Source organism: Trachypithecus francoisi, unplaced genomic scaffold (genome assembly GCF_009764315.1).
Source record: "Trachypithecus francoisi isolate TF-2019V2 unplaced genomic scaffold, Tfra_2.0 Lachesis_group1, whole genome shotgun sequence".
Classification (NCBI taxonomy): domain Eukaryota; kingdom Metazoa; phylum Chordata; class Mammalia; order Primates; family Cercopithecidae; genus Trachypithecus; species Trachypithecus francoisi.
The window spans coordinates 169,577,774-169,601,685 of record NW_022681454.1 but is presented as its reverse complement, the minus strand read 5'-3'; the positions used below and the strand labels follow the sequence as shown (position 1 = coordinate 169,601,685).

At 36.8% G+C, this 23,912-nt stretch overlaps 1 protein-coding gene across 2 annotated transcripts in view; it reads left to right on the top strand.

Moving 5' to 3' along the window:
- Nucleotides 1-2,104: 2,104 nt before the first annotated feature.
- GPM6A (glycoprotein M6A) overlaps nt 2,105-23,912 on the top strand; it is a 370,573-nt gene continuing 348,765 nt past the window's right edge. For both annotated transcript variants that reach the window (XM_033215731.1, XM_033215732.1), the window contains exon 1: nt 2,105-2,455. Coding sequence is in view for 1 of the 2 variants with exons in the window: in XM_033215732.1 (XP_033071623.1) it covers nt 2,452-2,455 (4 nt within the window). In the remaining variant the exon portion in view is untranslated. The remainder of the gene's footprint in view (nt 2,456-23,912) is intronic.

Genomic DNA, 23,912 nt, shown 5'->3' with positions numbered 1-23,912 from the left:
GTGAGATAATGAATTAATTTGCACATGTTTATTGAATTCTCATATAAAATCATGTAACTTGTTAGGTTTCAGGTGAGATAATGGCCTCTCTATGCCTGAGATCTAGGATACTGACACCATTTACATCATCACTGTAAGATAAATGAATTAAACATCAACATTTGGATGTATTCACTTATAATAAGCCAAAAGAAAGACAACATCATGGTTTTGATTATTAAAAGCCAGTATATGATGATCTGTATCTTTAGTGTATTCCACATATCATATATTTTACCGGGAATGTTAAAAATATTTATGAATTATATTTAGTATTGAAAGATATCACCATCTTTCTCAAGCATGTGGCAAAACCAGTTGGATACTGAGAAATAATGCGGTTAGCTCACTAAGATCATGAACTCTGGCGTATTTTGTCTTGGGTATGAATTTTGCATTCCCATTTATTACTAGAATTTGGGCAAGTGCTTAATCTCTGTGTGGATTAATTCCCTCATCTGTAAAGTGGGGATAGCAGTATTTTCCTTTTGTAGTGAGAATTATATTAGTTAATACAATGCCTGATACAATACCCGACAGCACACTGTACTCAGTTTATGTTATAATTATTATTTTGTATTTCAGGATTATCATAGAATACCATGGGAAAGAAACAAAAAATAGTTCTAATTTTTAGAGTTCAAACATTATTTTGAATAAATCTTCAGGAAATAGATTGTAAGTTGCTTGTGGTGATCCTAAAACTGAGCTTATGAATCAATCTCCAAAATCTATCACTTATCTTTTTTTTTTTTTTTTTTTTGGTTGCCCAGGCTGAAGTGCAGTGGTGCAGTCTTGGCTCACTGCAGCCTCAACATCCTAGGATCTAGTGATCCTTCCACCTCAGCCTCCCAAGTAACTGGGACTACAGATGTGCGCCACCATACCCAGCTAATTTTTTGTTTTTTTTTTTGTAGAGATGAGGTCTCACTATTCTGCCCAGGTTGGTCTCAAACTCCTGAGCTCCACCGATATGCCTGCCTCAGGCTCCTGAAGTGCTGGAAGTACAGGCTTGAGCCAGCAACTTACCTTTATTGAACAAATGTATTAGTGTTATGCTTTGCAACAGTCACAGTTCATGTTAGTCAGTTTCCAGAATGGTGATGCATTTCTGAGTGATATGTCAAACACTTTTAATTTTTATTGATTAATTCCTTTTCCCTCCCATAAGAATGACTGTATTCCCATGTAACTGAAGTGCATTTACAACACCCCTGCCAGGAGTATATAGCTCTTCCATTACGTGAGAAAGAGTTGTACAGATGTTTCTGTGGCATTTTAATGATATGCTCTGCATTTATCCATGCATTCTGCTAAAAATATTGTTACTGATTTTTCATATCACCTTTTCCCCATTAGATAGCAATGTTCCTCAAAGTAAGTAATCATGTCCATTTTATTTTATTCTTCCACTTACTCACAGCATAGATATGTGTATACTTCTGGGTGTGCTTTGCATGAAAAAGCAGTGTACGATACCTTGGAGACTGATTTACTGAAATAACTTCTCCAGTATGACTCTTGAAAGAACTAGGTCAATAACCCATAGAATTATATAATTTTTCTTTTTTTTTTTTTTAGCTTGAAGAGGCCTTAGAGATCACTTTTTCCAGATCCTTCATTTTACAAATTAGGAAATGAGCCAGGATTACAACTCATCCTCTCAACTGCCAAGCCCTGTGCTCTTTCAGCCTCATCAACTGCCTCTTGGATTGAGTTGTTTATTTTCCAGGTGATGTCTGCATATTATTATGTGTGTGTGTGTGTGTGTATGTGTGTGTGTGTGTGTCAGGGTGCGTGCGTGTGTGTTTATGTGTATGTGTATGGTTTTTAGGACTTTATAACCTTGTCCAATTACAGAAACGTATTTTATGTAGAAGAAAGAGGAGATGACAAAGTATAAATTAAGGGGAGAATTTTATCTTCCTCTTCTCTTTATTAATGTTATTATCATTAAGAAACAAAATGGTACACAGAAGACAAGGGACCATAAAATTATCATATGAAACCTGTCTCTTGGAATAATCTCTTTCCAGACTCCACTTAGAGATCATTATCTTGGCTACTGAGACAACGTGTGTGTCTGTAACGTGCATTCAATGTATTTAGACGAGAGACTTTGCACGTGTCTCTAATGAAAGGGAAAGGGGGCAGGGTGGGGGCCTGTGGGGAGGAGATCTACAGTGAAGGGGAGGGAAATGGGCTTCTAGCAGAGGAGGCAGGTGGAAAGAGGGAGGGGTCTGTGCGCCCGCAGAGTCGCCAGGCGTCCTGCGAGTTGTCTCCGCTGGGAGGGGCGAGGCTGTCACTTGCCAGGGCTCGAGGAGCCCGAGCGCGGCTTGGAGAACTTGGCCCCGCGCAGCGCCTGGTCACTGGCTCTCCTCTGGGGACTGCAGAGAAGCAGGACCTCGGGCCATGGGTGAGTGCGCGGGCGGGCGCGGACACTTCGCCCAAAGGCTCGGCCTCGGGAATGAGCATTATAGAAAGAAAATGAATGTTCCTTGGCCTTAGACTGCGTCCCTCCCAGCTCTGTTCCCCCCGCGCCCCGCGCCCCCAGCCCTCTTGTCTCTGGACTTTTTCTCTGGGAGCGAGGCGATGGCTATGGGTGGCACCTGGAGGTGAGGGAGGGTGCCCGACTGTTTACAGTGAGTCAGGAGGGTGGGAGGCTGCGCCTGGGCGCTGGTCCTCTGCGCCGGCCCCACGACCCAAGCCTGGGGGTCCAGTCTACTGTGCTTGGGGCGGTATTTGGGAAATAAAGAAAGACTAAGAGACCCAGGATCCGAATAGCGAGCGGATTACAGGGAGATCTCTGTCCTCCCGAGTTCCCACGTTTTCATGTTCTCTTTGGGGAGCAAGTTGAAACGGGGCACGAGAAATGGAAACTTCCTAAAACTTCCACTTGGTACAGGTTTGAGCAGAGGAAGGTGCTGGGGCAGGGCCAGACTGGGGACAATTTCTAGTCCCTCTCCAAACGAGGTGCCCATTTGCCCAATAGGTTTGAGGTTGAGGCCGAAGGCTGATTTTTCCTAAATTCGACCTGGGTAAACAGCGTGGTTAAAAGGGCGTCCACAGTGGCTCGGGTCACTGGATGGTGGAGTTCGGCGCAGTTCAGCTTCGCTCAAGTTTCCAGGCAGGGTTCGCTTATTCGGTGTTTAGCGGAGGCAGCTTGGAATAGCTCCAGGAATGTGATTGTGTGTGGCGGAGGGGAGGAAGAACTGGGTGTGAAATAGCCGATTCAAACCCACCGCTAAGACGCAGGGTCCCACGAGTCACCTCGAAGAGCGAGGGAGAGGCTGGGGAGGAGAAAGCACTCGCCATCCCTGGACTGGAGCATCCACAGGCGCAGGGGCGATGCTGCTCTTGCGCGGTTACCGGCTACGTTCAGCCCGCAGCCCGAGTTACTCTTCCAACCCCAGCGCGCTCACTTCTTCCAGCCAAGTCCACTGGGCGCCCCTCCCCCTTGCTTCTCCCTTGTCCTTTGTTGTGAGGGATTTCTTCAAGAGTAAAGGAGGCCTTGGGGACTTACGTGCTCGGGTTGAAATTCCTAAATTCCCACAGGCTCAAGGGTTAGGGGATGCTTTGACTAATCATGGAGTTTATAGACAGTAGCCAACTTGGAAGAAAGGAAAAAAGAGAAAGCTGAGGACATTTTTGCCTATGAATGTTAGCTGTGATCAAGACATTCATAGTCTCTTCTTGCTTGACCCTTGGAAGAGTCTTAGAAGGACCCATTTTAGGACCTTTGTATAAACAGCGTTGGAAATGGTCTTAAGAAGGACTGTCTTTAAATGTTTTCTGAAAAGGAAGGAGTATTTTCAGGTTAAAAAAGAAAGATAAAACATTTTCCCACGTGTGGCAGAGAGTATTTCGGGCTCTTTTTTTTATTTGGTTGTTAAGTGTTGTGTTCCATTGGAAAGACAGGTCCGGAATATTTTTAATTTTTCTCCTAAACGCAACACTTACTGTTCTACTTGAGCCTATAAACTCTTGTTTATATGCTCACACAGGAGAAAAGCTGTCATAAATGGAAAGTCAAAATAATTGACTTGATGTAATCTATTCATTAGCTCTATTAAAAGCATTACAATGCCATTTGGATCCAACATAATAAAATGTCCAGAAAGAATTACATAATTTACCCTTTTAACCTCAAGTTCGAGAGGACTGACTGTCAAAGGTAAGGTATTCATAATTTCAAAGTTAATTATTTCTTTAATTTCCATTTCCATACTGTAGTGAAAACAATTTGTCCTGGATTTTTGCTTCAATGCTCATGGATAATTATCAATCATCCCTCATTATAGGAAGGTGCTGTTGTGTGGGATGGTGTGGAGTTAACAACTGAGTTGTCAGGATCCAAAGCTTGGTCTGTAACTCTTAGAAGTTCTCTTTCCTATCTGTAATCTGAGAGATACCTAAAATTTGTCTGTTCCTTCTTCTGCCAGAAGTGGATTACATTTTTCCTATTGTAATTGAGGTCACCAAAAACTCATGTAGTCAGGGGCCTAGTAGGAGAGATTAAAAATATTCCTTAACTCTCTTTAGGTGGAGGTAGGGAAAGCAAGTGAGGAAGCCAGAGGTGAGGGAAATAGAGAAAAGAACAGGCCTGTAGCAAGGGAGAGTGAGGGCATGAAGCCAGAACTCAGGACAGAGATTCAAGTATGCAGTCCAGAGAGTAGGAAGAGCCAATAAGTAGCAAGGGGCGAAACGGGGAAAGCAGGAAGGAAGTGCATAGGGGAAACAGAAAACATGTGGCCACTTAAGGCCCTATCTCTCCTCTTCCTTTTAATTTACATATGAAAAACAAAACTTCGCTACTTAGAACCTCATCTATTTAGTGGTAGTAGGGATGGTAGGGAGTTTAGCATTAAAGTCCAAATGGCTATGATAAGAGGGAAAAACAGGGTAGGAGAATGCTAGATTGCGCCAACAAATGGAATCCAGTTTTTTTTTTGTTTTTGTTTTTTGTTTTATTTTGTTTTTCCTGGTATAATGACAACCAAACTTTATCACTTAAAGGAAGATAGTGTTATGGGGATGAATGTAGCAATCAATTCTCATTTGTCTTAGAAGAAGAAATCTGAACTCTAGCACTGTGGAAGAATGAGAGTAATTGGCTAATCAAATATTCTGAATAATTTATAGTCCTTCATATCCATAATGCACAAGGCTGATTGTAAAAAAAAAAAAAAAAGTTATTTGCAAAGTAGGCAATTGCAATTTTGGCATCTCTTCCTTTTGTTGTTTGATTTCCTCATTGATGCCCTCGGCTTCTCTAGGTATGGAGCAGGGTTTTCCCTCCACTCCAAAATTTTACTCTGCAGAAAGGAGGCAAGAACATAGTTCATACTAAAAAAAAACTGCAGGGCTAACACATTGCTAAGAGTACTTACATTTCAACTTCAAGTTGAATTTTAACCTGCAAATCTCTACTTGTGGAATTTCAGGCCCCATTGGAAAGATAGGTCAGGAATATTTTTAATTTTTCTCCTGAACACAACACTTACTATTCTACTTGACCACATATATATCACTATGAGACTGTTAATGACTGTTTTGTTTAAAAAATGATGTTGAATATGATTTAATTCGACAGATACTATGAAACGTTTAATGGGAGTGGTACTGAACCTGTCTTGGAGGAATGTGAAACATTTGGAAGGGAAGTGGTTCTAGGTAGAATAAGGAGCTCCTTCTCAAGGCAGTAAGGAGGTGAGTTTGGGGAACAGTAGGACATGGAGCTGGATTGACAGGATGGGATTTGATTTTGGAGAGCCTTTAAAAGCAATGAGAGGAATTTAGAATTTACATGATAGGAAGTAGGGTGCCTTAGAAGGTTTTTGAGCAGGGAAGACATAATGAGATTAGTGAAAATGTTGTTTAAAACAGAATTAGTTGGAGAGGACAGACCCACTTGTCACAGTAATCCTGGGGTAATATGATATATGTCTAAACCAGTTTTGGGAATAATAATATATTATATATATGATATGATAATAATAGAATATGATATATGTCTAAGCCAGTGGAACTGGAGAGCAAAAGATGGATGAGAGATAAGTCAAGTGAAAAATCTATAAAATTAGGCAATGGAACAATAAGAAAATGAATACAATATTTTGTCTAGAAATTTGAAATCTTGAAGACTGGGGAAGTAGTGGGTTCCTTGATAGAATATTTAAAGGATAAACCAGATGGTTTACTTTCTGCATACTTTGGATGAAAAATTAATTTCATATTTGAAATATTAAGAAGTGATAGCAAGGCTGGGTGCGGTGGCTCACGCCTATAATCTCAACACTTTGGGAGGCAGAACGAGGTGGGTGGATCAGTTGAAGCCAGGTGTTTGAGACCAACCTGAGTAACATAGTGAGACTGTCTCTACTAAAAATACAAACATTAGCCGGGCGTGGTGGCACACGCCTGTAATCCCAGCTACTTGGGAAGCTGAAGCTCGAGAATTACTTGAACCCATGAGGCAGAGGTTGCAGTGAGCCGAGATTATGCCATTACACTCCAGCCTGGACAATAGAGAGAGACTCAGTCTCAAACAAAAAGAAAACAAACAAACAAAAAAAGAAGTAATAGCAAGACATCTAAACACAAATATTTAGTATGTTAGGAACACCTGGGAATTTAATCAAAACACAGAACAAAAAGGAAAACAAAGATGAAAGGGTTACCAACCTTTAGTGAGAGGAAAATCCATGAACTGAATTATCTATTTGAAAGTGTGAGGATAAGGAGTACTGGTTGAGGTACAGGGAGGGGAAAGGATAAATCCTGTTTGACTGAAGAAGGACCCCCACTACATGATATGTACTAAATGCCCTAACATGAGAACAGTGAAATGTGACAACTTAAACATTCCGTGTTAGATTTGAGAGTCTACACATTTTGACAAGAGAAAAATATCAAATGGAAATATTTTGCTCTTACTCAATTTGAGTAACAATGGAGTTGGTTAAGTATCTGTAAAATTGTTTACAAATTCAGACAAAGAATAATGACACACAGTATTGTCTTGAGCTCACAACTTTTTTTCAGGGAAACTATGACACCCTCGAGACAGTTATGAACAAAGGTACAAGAGCCAAGGTTTGAAATAGGAGAAGCAGATGATAATCTCTTATGTCTTTGAATGGGTTCTATAAATCTTTGGGATCCTGCTTCCTCATTTGTTTGATGAGAGGATTGGGCAAGGTTCTGCAAATTTATGTAGCTCAGCTCTTGATCCAGTAATTATTAGAGAAAAAAAAAAAAAAACATGTAAAGAAGGTAAGATTAAGCTATTTCCATTAAGCAAATCAAGAACACTTTTATGATGCTAGAGAATTGGATAATACTTTTGATCATTTGGCTTCCAGTGTGTTATTTTCCTTTCGAAATCACAAGGTCTGATAAGAGTCCCAAACTCAGCAGAAAAAGATAAAACTCATGTTCTAAGCATTTATTGCTGCATAAAATGATCTCCCAAACTAGTGGATTAAAACAACAACGTATTATTGTCATTCATGGTTCTGCGGGCTGACTGTCTGCTGAGCAATCCTCATTTGAAGTTTCCTGCCTTGGAAGCCTGATGGCAGTAGGGGATTTAGCCATCTGAAGACAGGATTGGACTAGTCGTCCAAGAGAGCTCACATATATAGCTGGCAGTTGATGCCAGCTGTTGACTATGAGTTTAACTGTCCTGAAGTGGCTTGGGTTTTCCACAAAATGATGACTAGGTTCCAAGAGGCAGCATCGCAAGAATGAATGTTCCAAAAAACCCAAGCAGAAGCTGCAAAGATTCTTATGATCTAGCATCAGAAATCCCAGGACATCGCTTTTCCTTGATGTGAGGAGCAGCCTGCTCATATGAGGAAAGGAGAAACTGAGGGTAGCCGACTAACTGATCTAATTCCTAAAAGAGCTGTCTTGTTAAGTGTACTTCACATTGGGTTTACAACTGAAAACTCAGTACAAGTTCTGAGAAAAACATATGATTAAAGACTAAATTTTTAATTAGAAACATGAAGAAATCTAAACAGTCACACTAAAATTTCACAGCAAAACATTTGAGTGTGGAAATTCATGCCTGGGTGGAAATGTGTTGGTAGAATACTGGGATAAGCTCTACTCAAAATAGTTTCAAATAAAATCAGCTAATCTTTCTTATTTTCCCTTGAATCTGAAGTTTCTAAGGCTACTGTAAAGTACTGTTCATTTTATTTAGAAAAGAGTTGGTCATAAATTGGAATGTAGGTCAATTTGCATAAATCCTTTGCTCAATATCCTCTTGTCACAATCAACTAGATACTTTGTAGTGAACTGTTTAAGAGCTTGCTTTATTTTTTCAAGAATGTGTTAGTTTTACAAAGTACAAAATTTGAATTGGTATAATGTCACTAAAGGCTTCATCATACTTTTCTTTTGAAGAGATGTATTTAACTAACTAAGGCTCCACTTAACAAACTCTTCATGTAAATCTCCTTTTATTATTAATAATTTTATCTGGCAAAGTTAGAGCTGTCTCTGTGATTACAAAAAATCGAGGCCTTTCTCCCAGACAATTGAAAAACAAAGAAAAATTAGGGTAAATGAGATGGGTTTAAACTCCAGGACAGAATTAGTTTCAACCTAGAAATTTAGAGGCCTTAAAAAATATTAGTTCATTATTGTGTTTCATCTTATTTAACTTGAGGTCATTCTATTTTCAACTGTTTGACAAGAGATGAGGAGATGAAGGTAAATATTGCAAAGCCGGACACTCGATGCTCATTGTCCATGCTGTAGCAAGCAAACAAAACCATATCCCAATGACAAATGAAGCCTTGACCTGTATGAACGACATAACCAGAATAATGTGCTAATTCTAGAAAGTAGTATCATAAAACAAATTTTTTTTAGTTTAATATATTCACTATTTATTTTAAGATATGTAAGGTATGCTTAAATAATATACAGTAATAACAAAATAAATATCTCTTGCTAGTTGTATAAACTTCCTTATTGTAGAACCTCTAATTTTATTGTCCAGCTAGAATACCTTAAGGCATATATTAAATACTGATTCCTGGGTCCCAACTCCCAAGACTCAGATTCAGAGGGCTTGGGTTTGAGAGCTGGACCTGCAATTTTAACATGTAATCCTACTGATGATGAGGCAGGAAGTCCGGGGCATGTAACGAGAACAACTGACTCCAGAATGCCTTTCTTCTAAGCTGACTTAGCCACTCATTACAGCTGTTATTCCTTCACTTGTATCACTAATATACAGGCATACCCTGTGTTATTGAACCTCACTGTATTGTGCTTCATAGATACTGTGCTTTTTTTTTTTCTTTTTTACAAATTGAAAGGATCAAGGAGTGATTTCCACTTCCAAGTCTTATTCTTAAAGAACTATATTTCATAAGGTAATAGCTGCCATACATAGTGATTCCTCTAATGGATCTGGACAAAGTCAATTGAAAACTCTCTGGAAAGAATTCACCATTCTAGATGCCATTAAGAACATTCATGATTCACAGGAGGAGATCAAGTATCAGTATTAATAGGAGTTTGGAATACTTTGAGATCAGTCTTCATGGATAACCTAGAGAGGCTTAAGCCTTCAGTGGAGGAAGAAACTGCAGATGTGGTAGAAATAGCAAGAGAACTAGAATTAGAAGTGGAGCCTGAAGATGTGACTGAATTGCTGCAATATCATATGAAACTTGAATAGATGAGAAGCTGCTTTCTATGGATGAATAATGAAAGTAGTTCCTTAAAATGGAATTTACCTCTGGTGAAGATGTAATGATATTGTTGAAATGACAACAAAGGTTTTAGAATATTATATAAGCTTAGTTGATAAAGCAGCAGTAGAATTTACTCCAATTTTGTAAGTTCTACTGTGAGTAAAACGCTAACAAACAGCATCACATGCTACAGAGAAATCTTTCATGAAAGGAAGAGTCAATTGATGCAGCAATTATATTGCCTTAAAATAAGACAAATGCAATTCATTATCTTATTGTAAGAAACTTCCCAGCCACCTTCAGCAATTACCACCCAGATCAGTCAGCAGCCATCAACAGGGAGGCAAGGCCCTCCACCAGCAAAAAGATTATGACTTGCTGAAGATTCAGATGATTGTAAGCATTTTTTTTGTTTTAGCAATAAAGTGTTTTAAAATTAAGGTATATACATTGGGTTTTTTTTAGACATAATGCTATTGTGTACTTTATAGAATTTAGCATAGTGTAAACATAACTTTTATATGCACTGGAAAATCAAAAAATTCATGTGACTTGCTTTATTGTGATGTTTGCTTTATTGCAGTTGTTTAGAACCCAACCCCAAACACCTCTAAGGCATGTCTGCATTATTTTTATTTTCTAATCCTGGTCCTAATATTACCAAGAGCTACCTCTTGGAATTACTATTACATTTCTGTTTCATTTCACTACTAAACTTACTAAGTTTCTATAGTTGCTGTCTCTTCTTTTTCATCAGTCACTAATCAACCTTTTTGGGTGATGTTCTCCAGAGTTCACTGAAACCCCTCCCCTGAAAGGTACTAATAACCTCCTGTCTCAGAGCTTCAGTGTCATTTATGTTTATGTATCTCTCAAATCTGCGTATCTATGCCTGTCAGCCTCAATAGGTTCAAAACTCTCCTTTCTCTCTAATATCTATCTTGGAAAGATGTTTGTAGAAAATTAATGGATATTGGAAAAGCAATGTGAATATAATAAATATTGCATATATTATTACATTTGTACACACTGCTAGGAAAATGTGGTAAAGCTTCAAGTATGTTGCACAAATGCCTGGAGTTCAGTAAACACTGCATCTGATGAAAGTCTACCTTTCTTTTCTGTCTCTCTGTGTCTGCTATGTCAGCTGTTTCCTCCTTGCATTATAGTTATTTGTGAATGTGTACTGTTTCCTTACTTGGGGTCATGTCCAGACATTGAAGGCAACAACATTTAGACAATTGACAAAGAAATCAACAAATACTCTTATCGTCAAGCTATTTGCCTTTGACTGCCTACTTTGCTAACTCAGAAAGATAAAAAAATACAAAATTTAAAAAGTATAATGTATTTAATATTGATCATTGCAGGAGACAGGAAAGAAGGCAAAACTATGGAATGAGTGTATCTGTTCAGAATAGGGTGTAGAAAACAGTTGTGGGAGGGAGTCAACATTAGACCAAAGGCCCTCGTGAAAGAAACACTAAGACAAGAAGGATCTAGAATATTAAGGCAAGAAGGACTTTTCAGCTGAAAAGTAGATGAGATAGAGTTAGTGCACGTTCAGAAGAATCAAAGAAAAAAAAAAGAGTTTTAAGAAATGAGTGACCTACATTATTCAGTGCAACAGAAAGAACAGAAAGGAATACAATATATTTTGTTTTAAGGGTTTTTTCATTTATATCAGCGTATTGAAATCAAAGCATTTTTAATAAAGGAGTGAAGATACAAGTCTGCTCTCATAGACCAGATTACAAGGACTAGAAAAAAAAGAAAAAAAGAAAAATAAGGAAGAAAGAGAGGAGGGAGAGAGGGGAGGGAAAGAGAAAAGGAGGGAGGGTGGGAGGAAATTTGGATGGATCCAAGGTCAAGCAAAGATTTTTGTTGGGTAGGAAAGAATTGTTTCATGATTTCAGAAGGGGAATGATCCAAGGGAAAGGCAGAGACTGAAAATGCCGTGGAATAGCAGAATCCCTCAGCAAGTTACTACAGAATGATCTAATGATACACATTTACTATTTAAATGTGACTTCAACAGTTAAACTAAGAATGTTTGATGGCATTTGAGTTTTTTAAATGATAAGATATGCTTCTTGACTGTTCTAAATTGTGATATAATACAGTATGTCTAGTAAAGTTGGTGTGCATCTGTTCTGAAAACTGTATTGTTCATTTTTCTTGTATTTTATTTATAGAGACTGTTTATATCTTCATGTATTTAGGAATATATAGATAAATACATGACCTGTATTCAAACTGTGAAATGAATCAACAGAGATGAAGCATATTGTGGTTAAATAATCACTACACTAGGAGTCAGGAGATAATTGTTCTTATCCCAATAACTCAGCTATTATTGATCTGTGCTACCTTGGTCCTGAGGTATAAGCAAAGGGTGTGGATTAAGTAGCCTGTAAGATTTCATTCAGCTCCAGATGCCTATAAACTAGTCAATCAATCAATTATATTGAGCCCCACATCCTCACCAAATTATGAAGATGATATTCCCATAGCAGCATTTCTCAAAGCTGACAGATCTTTCTTTGTTAGTAATTCTTCTGTGTTTTCAACCCTGACTTTCTGACAGAGAAGGCAACTAAGGCTTCAACTGGATTTGGGTATTTTTCTTTCTTCACGTCTTTAGATATTTTTTTCCCTTTATTAAGTGAAGATAAGAAAAAAAAGGAAACAAAACAAATACCAAATATACAATATTACCAGGAATTACCTGAGACGTCCTTAGGCTACATGCACATTACTTACGTGTAACTCATTGTATATTATTAATATATTATTAATTAGTGAGGGAACTATTTGATGCATTTTAACATGTAAGTTTATATGTTTTATGCTAACAACTCTAAACTTTTGGATTGCTATTTACATCTCTCTCTTTTTCTGTGTGTGTGTGTGTGCACATGTGTGTGTTTGTGTGTAGGGAGTTCTTGTTTTTTTTATTTTGATTGATTTGTTTCATTTTTATATATGTGAGTACAAGATAATGTTTTGTGTGGCTGTTACAATGAAATCATTTTACAAATCCTAGAAATTATTCATTTAAAAGGAATCATTTTACAAGTTCTAGAAATGATGTTTGTTCCATTGGCAATGTTATCTCCAGGTAAAAATGACCACCATGGTTAAATCCTAGTCTGTATGCCCGAAACAAATATATTGTGTTTTTTTAAAGAAATATCAGGGCATAAAACAGATCATATCTGATAGAATATAACTCAGTGCTGGCTTATTCCTTTTGGGTGTAATATTTTTTGTTTGCTCTTTCTTTAAGAAAAATACAGAAATATATAAAAGAAAAGTGCTGAAATGGAATTGTGCTTTCAAAAAATTTTGAAGACACAATATATTTAGTAGTTTTTATTAACATAAGCCAACTATCTTTTTCCATCTAGATTTGAAGTGCAAATAATGAACTTCAACACTGGATACTCAGGGAATTTTCTGCATTCTTTTTTTTTCAGTTTTCTTACTAAATAGTATAAAAGGATAAATATTCATAGGGATGTACTTGAGATATGAGATATGTTTGACAAGGTTATACATTTTGTCACTGTTTTACATATTTTTCCCTTCTAAAGAAAGATTTAGGCCAGGCACGGTGGCTACACCTATAATCCAAGCACTTTGGGAGGTCAAGGCGGGTGGATCACTTGAGGTCAGAAGTTCGAGACCAACCTGGCCAACATGGTGAAACTCCCTCTCTACTAAGAATACAAAAAAAAAAAAAAAATTAGCTGGGAGTGGTGGCGGGCACCTGTTATCCCAGCTACTCAGGAGACTGAGACAGGAGAATCGCTTGAACCCAGGAGGCAGAAGTTGCAGTGAGATCGTGCTACTGCACTCCAGCCTGGGCTACAAGAGTGAAATTACATATCAAAAAAAAAAAAAAAAAAAAAGGAAAGATAAAGAAAGAAAGAAAGATTTAAAAAGAAGAATGAAATTTTATTTGTTAGTTGTATATAAGAAAGCAAATTCCTCAAGTGAAAAAAGGCAGAGCAACTATTAATATAAGTATACGATTTGTAAATAGTTGGTTCTTTAGGTATAAAAGGCATAGAGATACCTACAAATATTAGTGTTATTAAATAATTTCATTCATTTCACAACAGTTACCTTAGGAGAAATCCCCTTACATCATATGATAAATACATCCTGGTTTAAATCAGCTGACAGGTAAAGGGATACTCAACTCAAGAAATGTCAAATATTTAAAAATTCCAATGATAATTCACAAATCTCATTATATCATCTTAAGATCATTGTTGTGGCAGAATTTTTGTATATAGGACCACCAACAATTCCCTGGTTAAAACAAAACAAAACAAAACAAAAACAACTGCACCCCCAAAGCAGCCTTTTGAATTTATTTTAGTGTTGACTCGATTGAACAAGTATTTCTTAAGGCTCTACTGACGGGTCTATCCCATGCCCACCCTTGCTCTGCACATAATGACATAACGAAAGATGCAGGGTAAGTATAATTTGTGATTCTAAAGGATTGATGCTTTCATTGAGATATAAAACTTGCACAGAGAAATCTATTTAAAAAATGTGTAAGATACAGAGATCTAGATTAAATATAGTCATTGGTAAAACCACTGGTCAGGAATGGAGGAGATCAGTGGAGGCTACAGTCATCAAGAGAAGCTTTCTGAATGAGTACCTTGCTGAGAAGCTGGAGGGTTTGTGACTTTTCCAGGAAGTAGGGATAGTAACGGTGTGGGAATAGCCCAAGAAGAACATGAAGAAAGCTATGGAGGAGGACAAGCATGCTCTGGGACCCATCGGAGTCTCCTTCCCCTCCAGGTCTCTTACAATGAAATTTTTTTATGTCCCATGACCTCTGGAATGGGATATGACGCCACACCCTCATGGAAATTGTAGAAACAATGTGAATACTAGTGCCTTGGTGGTGAGCAACGCAGGGGTTCTGCCAGCCCCTGCACCTTATCCTTCCTGTCCCCTGACCCTTACTCCAACTCTAAACCTTCTCACTGTCCTCACAGGGTCCTTAGACACTGGTCCTGTTTGCTTTCTCTGTACTTCAACCTATCATTACTTTTTTTCTATTCAGTTTAGACTACGTGGTCCAGAGATCCAACCATTCTTATGAAAATATTCTTGCATCCCTAGTCCCTTTGTCCAAATGAGTCTGGGTTATTGCAGTATAGATCGGAGAAAGGCTTGATATAAGGATTACAAAAATCATCCTACTACATGATCATGCAATTTCAGCATTTCCTACAGGCAGTGATGGAGATCCAAGTAGATTTGGTTACAGATGTAATAAAAAGGAAGAAAATATGTGGGATAATAAGAAGGAAAAACATCTTTTTATTTGTTGGAATACAAGCTAGAAGAAGTTGGTATTCTGAAGAGAGGAAGGAGTCATCAAGAACAAGCACAAACAAATGAAAAGTATTCACAATTCTGGTAACTTCCAACTAATTATAAATAACTGTGTATCTCAAATCCCATGTTATTAAGTAGAACGATGATCTGGTATGACTTCTGTCAACCCGGTGATTCAGGATTGTTTTCTCGGTCTACTTGTCCACAGAGAGAGATGTTACATCACTTCTTGCTACCCTACGTGGTCCTCCTTGGAAGCTATGAAAGAGGATGACTCTTACAGATGACAGAAATGTTTATGATTACGCAGTTGGTTTCACTCCTTAACCAAACAGAAACTCCAGACAAGCCTTTAAGATTCTATTTTCCACTTATTGCCATGATATAATCAGAAATTTATAAATTTTGACCCAAAAACATAAAGAGATCTGATTAACTATAAAGGAAATAATTTAACATATTTAACTATAGATTATAACATAGTAGACTATTCCAATGATCAAACTAAGTTATAAAATTACAAATTAGAAACTTTAGCTATCAGAAAATGTATAGTTAAGTGTTGGTAATGGCAGGATACCAACAGCTTTTTTCTGAAAAGGATCACAAATGATTTAGCATTATTAAAATTTATTTTCATAGTTTTAATACTTTAATACTTGTATGATTTAATTCAGATGAAAGGTAAGGAAGAAAGATCCCTCTCTAATAATACCTTATATTTCACATTATTGTCTGTAGGTCTCCATAATTCTGGGGCTCTCTTCCATGTCCTTCCCTTTTGTCCTCTATTTATCCCCTTTCTTGCTTTTTCTTGGCTTTTAAAGCTCAAATGATGAATGTTTAAAGAGGCTATTATCCTTGGGTTGAAAGACTCATTCAGTTCTCTCTTATCTTCTACATCAAGGACTGACTCAAAACAACATAATTAGAATAAAATACAGCATAATTAACACAAAGCATTCTGAATAGTATTTTTTAAAGCTAATAGGATATTTGTAATTATGTCTTTTCATTTTTCAGTAAAGCCTTCTTTAATTGATATGTGGTGCTATGTTCAGATGAATTTTTAGATGCAAATGTGTATAGGAAGTAATGCTGTACTGGTAGGCACAGCTTTAATATGATCTTCCAATTCCTCCAAGGACTACAGAATTGGGGTACAAGTAGCTGTTTGCTCTGCTCAAGTTGAGTCCTTCTGTTTTCTTTGTCCCTGGCTTTCTTCTTCTGTCCCAGTGGCTGTAGCTCACTGTTTATTTATTAGCCGTTTAGTATGAAAAAACATCTACTCTTTTAACATTGACAACAAATCAGAGTAATGAGCCTACCCCTCACGCTACGTTGGGTATAATCTTTGCCTATTAGGCTCTTGGCTGGTTTTGCTGTACTTTACCATCCTGAAAGTTTGAGAAATCTGACTGCTTTCTTGGTTGTTGTTTTCCTATTCTTATTAGCACTTGCCAAATCTTTTGTCATGCATCTTTAGACCAATGACAGCTTCTAGGTCAAATTTCAGTTTTGATCACTGCATCTTTAGAAGTAAAGCTAAGGACTGAAATAGCCAGTTCCTTTTCAGTGACTGCAGTGGATGCTGATTAGCTGCATGCTGGTTGTTGAAGTCATAGCAACAAGTCCTACTTAATATCTTTTGGGCATCTCAAATAAGTTTCTTTAGTCTTTGAATATATGACTACAAAAAGTTTCATCTCCTAGTGAAAATGAATATGTTCTTTCATAGGACAACAATTTCATAGAGCTGATTAAGGATTCTTGTCTAATGCTCATTTCTGAACAAGTAAGCTGAAATTATTTGCACTCCCTTCTTTCTTTGTCCAGTTTTCATAATTAGGCTTTCAGTGGACTTAATCTTTTAATTTTAAAATGATTAATTGCCAAGTTGTTGGGTGCCATTGCTTGGGTTACTAAGCTACATACCCAGCAGTAACAAAGAGAAGTGCATTGAAGTGGGCTATAGTGGCAAGCAACAAATATTTACAAAAAGTTCGTTTTCAACAAAGACTCAGGATATTTTGTAGTCAATACTATTGTTTAGAGAGGAGATAGCTATGGTTATTTTATTTTTCTAGATAAAGGTAGATTTGGGAAGATAATCTTGTTTTGTATTAAATTCTACTACTATATAATTTATAAATACAAATGGATTTTTTTCTCTTTTCACAACTAACAAATAATTCTAATTTCTGCCTACATGAAACCTCTTTTGGGGGTATGGAGTTATAAAGTTTAGACTTTTTCAGTCGGGTTAATGGGTGAAAAAAGTTTATATTATTTTACTTTATACATCATTTGAAAAAAAAATTTATATCATTCAATTAATTTCTAAGCAACCTGAAACAAAACATCCTTCCTTGGCAAATTTATGACAATTTCATGGCATTGTTTGATTTAGAACAATCTGTTCTCAACTTCTAGATCCACTAAATTGGAGAAAGGATCTAATATCCCTAAGTTTAGTTATGTCATGTGTAGGCCTAATAAAAATAATATATACTTATGGAGTTGTTGAGATGAACAAATGAGAGGAAATAAGTAAAATAGCTTAACAAAGTGACCAGGAGAAAGTATTCAATTAATATAAAGATACACACACACACACACACACAGATACACTTTAGTACAAAAGTAAGTTTATCTTAACTAAGTTTTAAGTCTTAATTTCTATTTAAATCTATCATAAAGAGAACTTTAGATTTGTAATTAAAGACAAACTTCAATCAAATGAGTGGTTATTTTTCTAAACCAGTACACACTGTAGTCATGTGTTTTCTTAGGAATAAGCTGATCATGTATAGCTTTTATGGATATTGTTAGGAAGAAGCTAGAATTAAGAGGCAGGTGTTGGTCAAAAGACACTTAGAGATGGTCCTAAAAATCAGAGCTTGCTAAGTCTGTCTGTGTAATTTATCCATCAAGTAATTTTTAAGCCTGCTATTTGCTAGACAGAATGCTTAGTGCTAGACATTTCTAAAGAAAGATAAAATATGGTACCTGGTATAATAATAAAACAGTAGGAATTATATGGCATAACAGATGTTGAGGTGGGACTTTATATGGTGTATATGGGCAAAAGAGAGTAGTTGAAATTCCTCTTAAAATGTCAGTGAAGGATTCAGAGACCGGCTAGAGCTAATCCATAAAACTTTGAAATGATTTGTCTGACTTATGGATCAAGGAAAAGGCCTTCTAGCCAGACGAGTAGTATAAATAAAATATTGAAGTGAGAAAAGCATGAGGTATTCAATGAATTGTAAGCAGCTCAGTTGACTGGAGTATAGAAATGTGAGAGATGTGCGTTGATCAACAAGAGATCAGTTGGGGGGTGGGGCTCTTGCATGACATGTTAGATGGTTGGCCTTTTGCGCAGTAAGCGTGTAGATGCGCTGTTGGGTATTTGCTGGGGAAATAAGACACTTAAATTGTTAACTTAAAATGATCATTCTAGCAGCAATGGAAATGAAAAATATGATACATGGGAGATTATAAACAACAGGAAAATATAAGAAAGGTTTTGGTTAAGAATAGAGGTAAATATATCAATGAAATACTACAAAAATTTAAAAGTTTCTTTTTCTTCTTTGTAGAGATGGAGTCTCACTCTGTTGCCCAGACTGGAGTGGCAGTGGAACAATACTAGCTCATTGTAGCCTGGTGGGCAGAATGCAAACTCTTCTGGGCTTGAGCAATTCTCCTGCCTCAGCCTCCTGAGTAGCTGGGACTATATCCACAGTCACTGCACCCAATTTATTTAAAATTTTTTTTGTAGTGAGAGGGTCTTACTGTGTTGCCCAGGTTGGTCTCAAACTTTTGGCCTCAAGCAATTCTCTCATCTTGACCTCCCACAGTGCTGGAATTTATAAGCATGAGGCATCGCATCTGGCCTAAAAGTGTTCTAAAAATAATTCTTTCCACATAACACCTATTGGAATGGAGGGATGGTTAAAGAGCTGAAATTTCATTTTCAGTGTTTGAAGAAAAAAAACCGTATGATCATCTCAGTAAACACAGAAAACACATTTAATAAAATGTAGGGTCAGGTGCAGTGACTCATGCCTGTAATCCCAGCACTTTGGGAGGCTGAGGTGGGCGGATCACAAGGTCAAGAGTTCGAGACTAGCCTGGTCAACATGGTGAAACCCCATCTCTACTAAGAATACAAAAATTATCTGGGTGTGGTGGCACATGAGTGTAATCCCAGCTACTCGGGAGGCTGAGGCAGGAGAACAGCTTGAATCCAGGAGGCAAAGGTTGCAGTGAGCCCAGATTGAGCCACTGCACTCCAGCCTTGGTGACAGAGCAAGACTCCATCTCAGAAAAAATAAATAAAAAATAAATAAAAGAAAACATATTTAATAAAATTTAACATTAACTTATAAAAATTATAAGTAAATTAGGAATAGAATAGAATGGTTATAAACTGATCTGGAATATCCTGCAAAAACTGTTGGTAACATTATATTTAATGGTGAAACACTAGAAATATTCCCAATAACGTCAAGTACAGGGAAAGGACACTCGCTCTTGCCATTGCTTTTCAGCATTCACTTGGTTGTCCTAACCAGGGCAATCAGAAAAGAAAACATATAAGTGGAAAGAATGGAAAGAAGGAGGCAAATTTGGCATTAATCGAGACAATGCACTTGTCTATATAATAAAGACATTCTACAAGAATTATAAATAATAAGACATCAGCAGGAATGCTTGCATAGGTCAACAGGTGTTATCAAGAGCATTTCAGCATCTCAACAATACCAGAACAAGGGTAATTAAAATCTGATTTACAATAGCAAAAAGTTTTATAATAATCCCAGAAGTAAATTTACCAAAAATACATGAGATTTTAATGGCAGAAAGCAAATGTGAACACATGATAAGATAGATCTGGTTAGCAGATACGCAATCTCATTATCACATCTCTTTCAAATATGTGTGTGTACATATATAGATATAGATATAGATATATATTTTCCAATCCAATTTCAAGAACATTTTCAAAAAAGTTTTCATGGAATCGACAAACTGATTCTAAAATTCTGTAAGGAAAAGGGATTTCTATAAATTGACATAATTCCAAAAAAGAAAAAGAAGGTGGGAGAATTAAGCTTTCTAAATATCTAGACTTATTCTTAAACTACAGTAATTACAACTGCAGTTTAGCACTAAATAAATACATAGATGAATATAACCCAATATAGGTCAAAAATAGGTTCAGCTTTCTGTGTCCTTGATATGTAATAGGGGAGGAATTACTAATCAACGTAGGACTACTCAAAAAATGGCGATGGGACAACAGCTTTGTGTAGACAATGAATAAATTATTTTACTGCCTCACACATATCCCTATCTTACCCTATACATGAAAATAAATTCTAGATGCATCTGATAAGAGTTACCTAATAAAAACAATAAAAATATAGGAAAGCATCTTTATTACACTAGGGCAGGGAAGGATTTTAAAAATATAGAGGAAAAGTAGTAATAAAAAATACTGACAAATTTTGCCATATTAAAATGTAAAGAATTTCTATGAAGCAATAAAATATTTTTAAAAAGGTTGGATTTTTTAAGTGTTAAGAATATATAAATAACTTATACATCACTAAGAAAAAAGACAAACGATACAATAGAAAATGAGCAAATAAAAGAACAAGGGAGGGCTGGACATGGTGGCTCATGCCTGTAATGCCAGCACTTTGGGAGGCCGAGGCAGGCGGATCACGACGTCAGGAGATCTAGACCATCCTGGCTAACACGGTGAAACCTCGTCTATTCTAAGAATACAAAAAAATTAGCTGGGCGTGGTGGCGCGCACCTGCAGTCCCAGCTACTTGGAAGGGTGAGGTAGAAGAATTGCTTGAACCTGGGAGGCAGAGGTTGCAGTGAGGTGAGATCACGCCACTGCCCTCTAGCCTGGGTGACAGAGCGAGACTGTTTCTCAATAAATAAATAAATAAATACATACATACATACATAAATACATAAATAAATAAAAATAAAAAGTAAAAGAACAGGAGAATTTCATGGAATAAGTAATCATAGATGTCCCATAAATATATCAAGAAATGCTCTAATCTCTGGTAACTACAGAAAATCATGCGTGCGTGTGTGTGTGTGTGTGTGTGTGTGTGTGTGAGAGAGAGAGAGAGAGCACAATAGGTAACCGGAGTACTCCTATATGCATTAAATAAACTGAATTAATAGTTGTAAAGCTTGCATCAAAGAAAACTCCAGATGCTTCCCTGGGGAATTTGACCCACATTTAAGGAAAATATAATAGCAGCAGCTCTATCACAAAACCTTCCAGAAAGAAAGAATGACGAAAATCATTCTCACCCCATTTTATGAAGCCAGCATTCCCTGATGCCAAAACCAGACAAAAATAAAATAACACTGCAGACTAATATATCTCAGGAGCCTAGATGCAAACTTCCTCAAGGAAATTTTAAGCAAATTGAAGCCAATATGCAACATATACAAGCCAAGTGGGCTTTATTCTAAGAAAGCAAGGAAATGGTTTCAAATGGTTTAACATTTGAAATTTAATTAGTGTAATTCACCATAAGAACAGATCAAAAAAGAAAAAACTTACAATCACCACAATAGACATAGAAGAAGCATTAGACAAAGTTTAGCACCCATTCATGATCAATTAAAGAAGTAAACTTCCTTAACCTGATAAAGGACATTTCAAAACTCACAGAGGGGGATGGAATTTTGTCTGTTGAGACAGGACCTTCAAAATAGAAAGCTCTGCATGGTATATAAAGAGCTCCAAAGAAGCATGAGAAATACAGTGCAAGTGTGTTATCACCATGAAATTAAAGGCATTGTTTAAAATATTTGTTCAGCCACTTTCCATTCTATGTATCTGTCTGATACATTATGGACTAATCACAGCCACATGAAGAGTTGGAAGTCCTTTAAAATCTGATTATAGATTATCTGTCCTCATAGCTTTCCTCCTTTGTTTTGATCCTTTAAATTCTCCCCTCCCCATCTTTGAGACACCTTGTGCTATATTATTTATTATTTAACTTAGATACCAGGGATGCAGCTTGCAATAAAAAGCACTTGACAAAATAAAATTGTGTTATGTTCTATGACTCCCATAAAAAATGAAAACCATTTATGAATAGCACCAAAATATATAAAATAGGTATAAACTGAACACAATACATACATGTTATTTATGCAGAAAAATACAAAAGGCCCATGAAAGAAAACAAAGACCTAAATAGAAAGATATACCACATTAATTGATTGGAGGACTCAATATTAAATTGTCAAATCTCTCTAAACCTATCTATAGATTCAATGCAACCTCAATAAAAATACCAGCAAGAATTTTATAGGTCGATTCTCAAATTCATATGGAAAGGCAAAGGAAGTAGACTAGCCAAAGCAATTTTTAAAATGAACAAAATTGGAGGAGTCATGCTAGTTCATTTTAAGACTTATTCTACAGCCACATACATGTGACATTGGTGAGAGGATAGATATATACATTAATGGAATAGAGTACGAACTCTACAGATAAATCCACATCACAATTTCAGCTTATTTTTGACAAAGATACATAGACTATTAAGTGGAGAAAAGCAAAGTATTTTAAACAAATGATACTGGAAGAATTAGACACCATGTATAAAGAAATGAACCTTGAACTTTGACCTAACTTGCACATTATAAAGACATTAACTCAAAAAGTCTAGTTTTAAAAGAAAAAGTTGACATCCATCTAAATGGAAGACACTTATTTTGTGAGACACATTGATAAGGAAATGAAATGGCAAGCCCCATACCGGGGGAAATCGTTTGCAAAACATATACCTGATAAGCGACTGATATCCTAAATATATAAAGAACAGTAAAAACCTGCTAACAAGAAAACAGAGGGCAAATAACTTACATAGACACTTCACTAAGAAAAATAGACAGGTGGCAAATAAATGCAAAAATATGTAAAATATTATTAGTCAGTAGAGAAACGCAAATCAAACTGACAATGAGATAACACAATACACCTATGGGAATTTTTTTTTTTTTTTTTTAAAAAGAAAAAAGGAAAACAGAACAAAAACCCAAACAAAGAAAACCAAAAACCCTGAAAATACCAAGTCCTGACAATGGACAACTGGAACTCTCAAACATTTGTTGTGGGTCTGCTAAATGGCACAACCACTTTGAAAAATGGCTTGGCTGTTTTGTATAAAGTCAAAAATACACTTAAAATGTCCCAGCAAGTCCTCCCTTATGTATTTACCCAAGATAAATAAAAATGTATGTTGACTCAAAAATCTGAAAGTGCAGGTTTATAATGGTTTTATTTGTAGTCATTAAAAATTGGGAATAAGGCCGGGCGCGGTGGCTCAAGCCTGTAATCCCAGCACTTTGGGAGGCCGAGACGGGCGGATCACGAGGTCAGGAGATCGAGACCATCCTGGCTAATACGGTGAAACCCCGTCTCTACTAAAAAATACAAAAAACTAGCCGGGCGATGAGGCGGGCGCCTGTAGTGCCAGCTACTCGGGAGGCTGAGACAGGAGAATGGCGTGAACCCGGGAGGCGGAGCTTGCAGCGAGCTGAGATCCGGCCACTGCACTCCAGCCTGGGCGGCAGAGCAAGACTCCGTCTCAAAAAAAAAAAAAAAAAAAAAAAAATTGGGAATAAACAATGACCTTCAGCTGCTAAATAGGCAGACAAACTTTGGTGCAGCCATAGATGCAATTCTATTCAGCAGTAGAGAATGAAGAAACTCTCAATAAC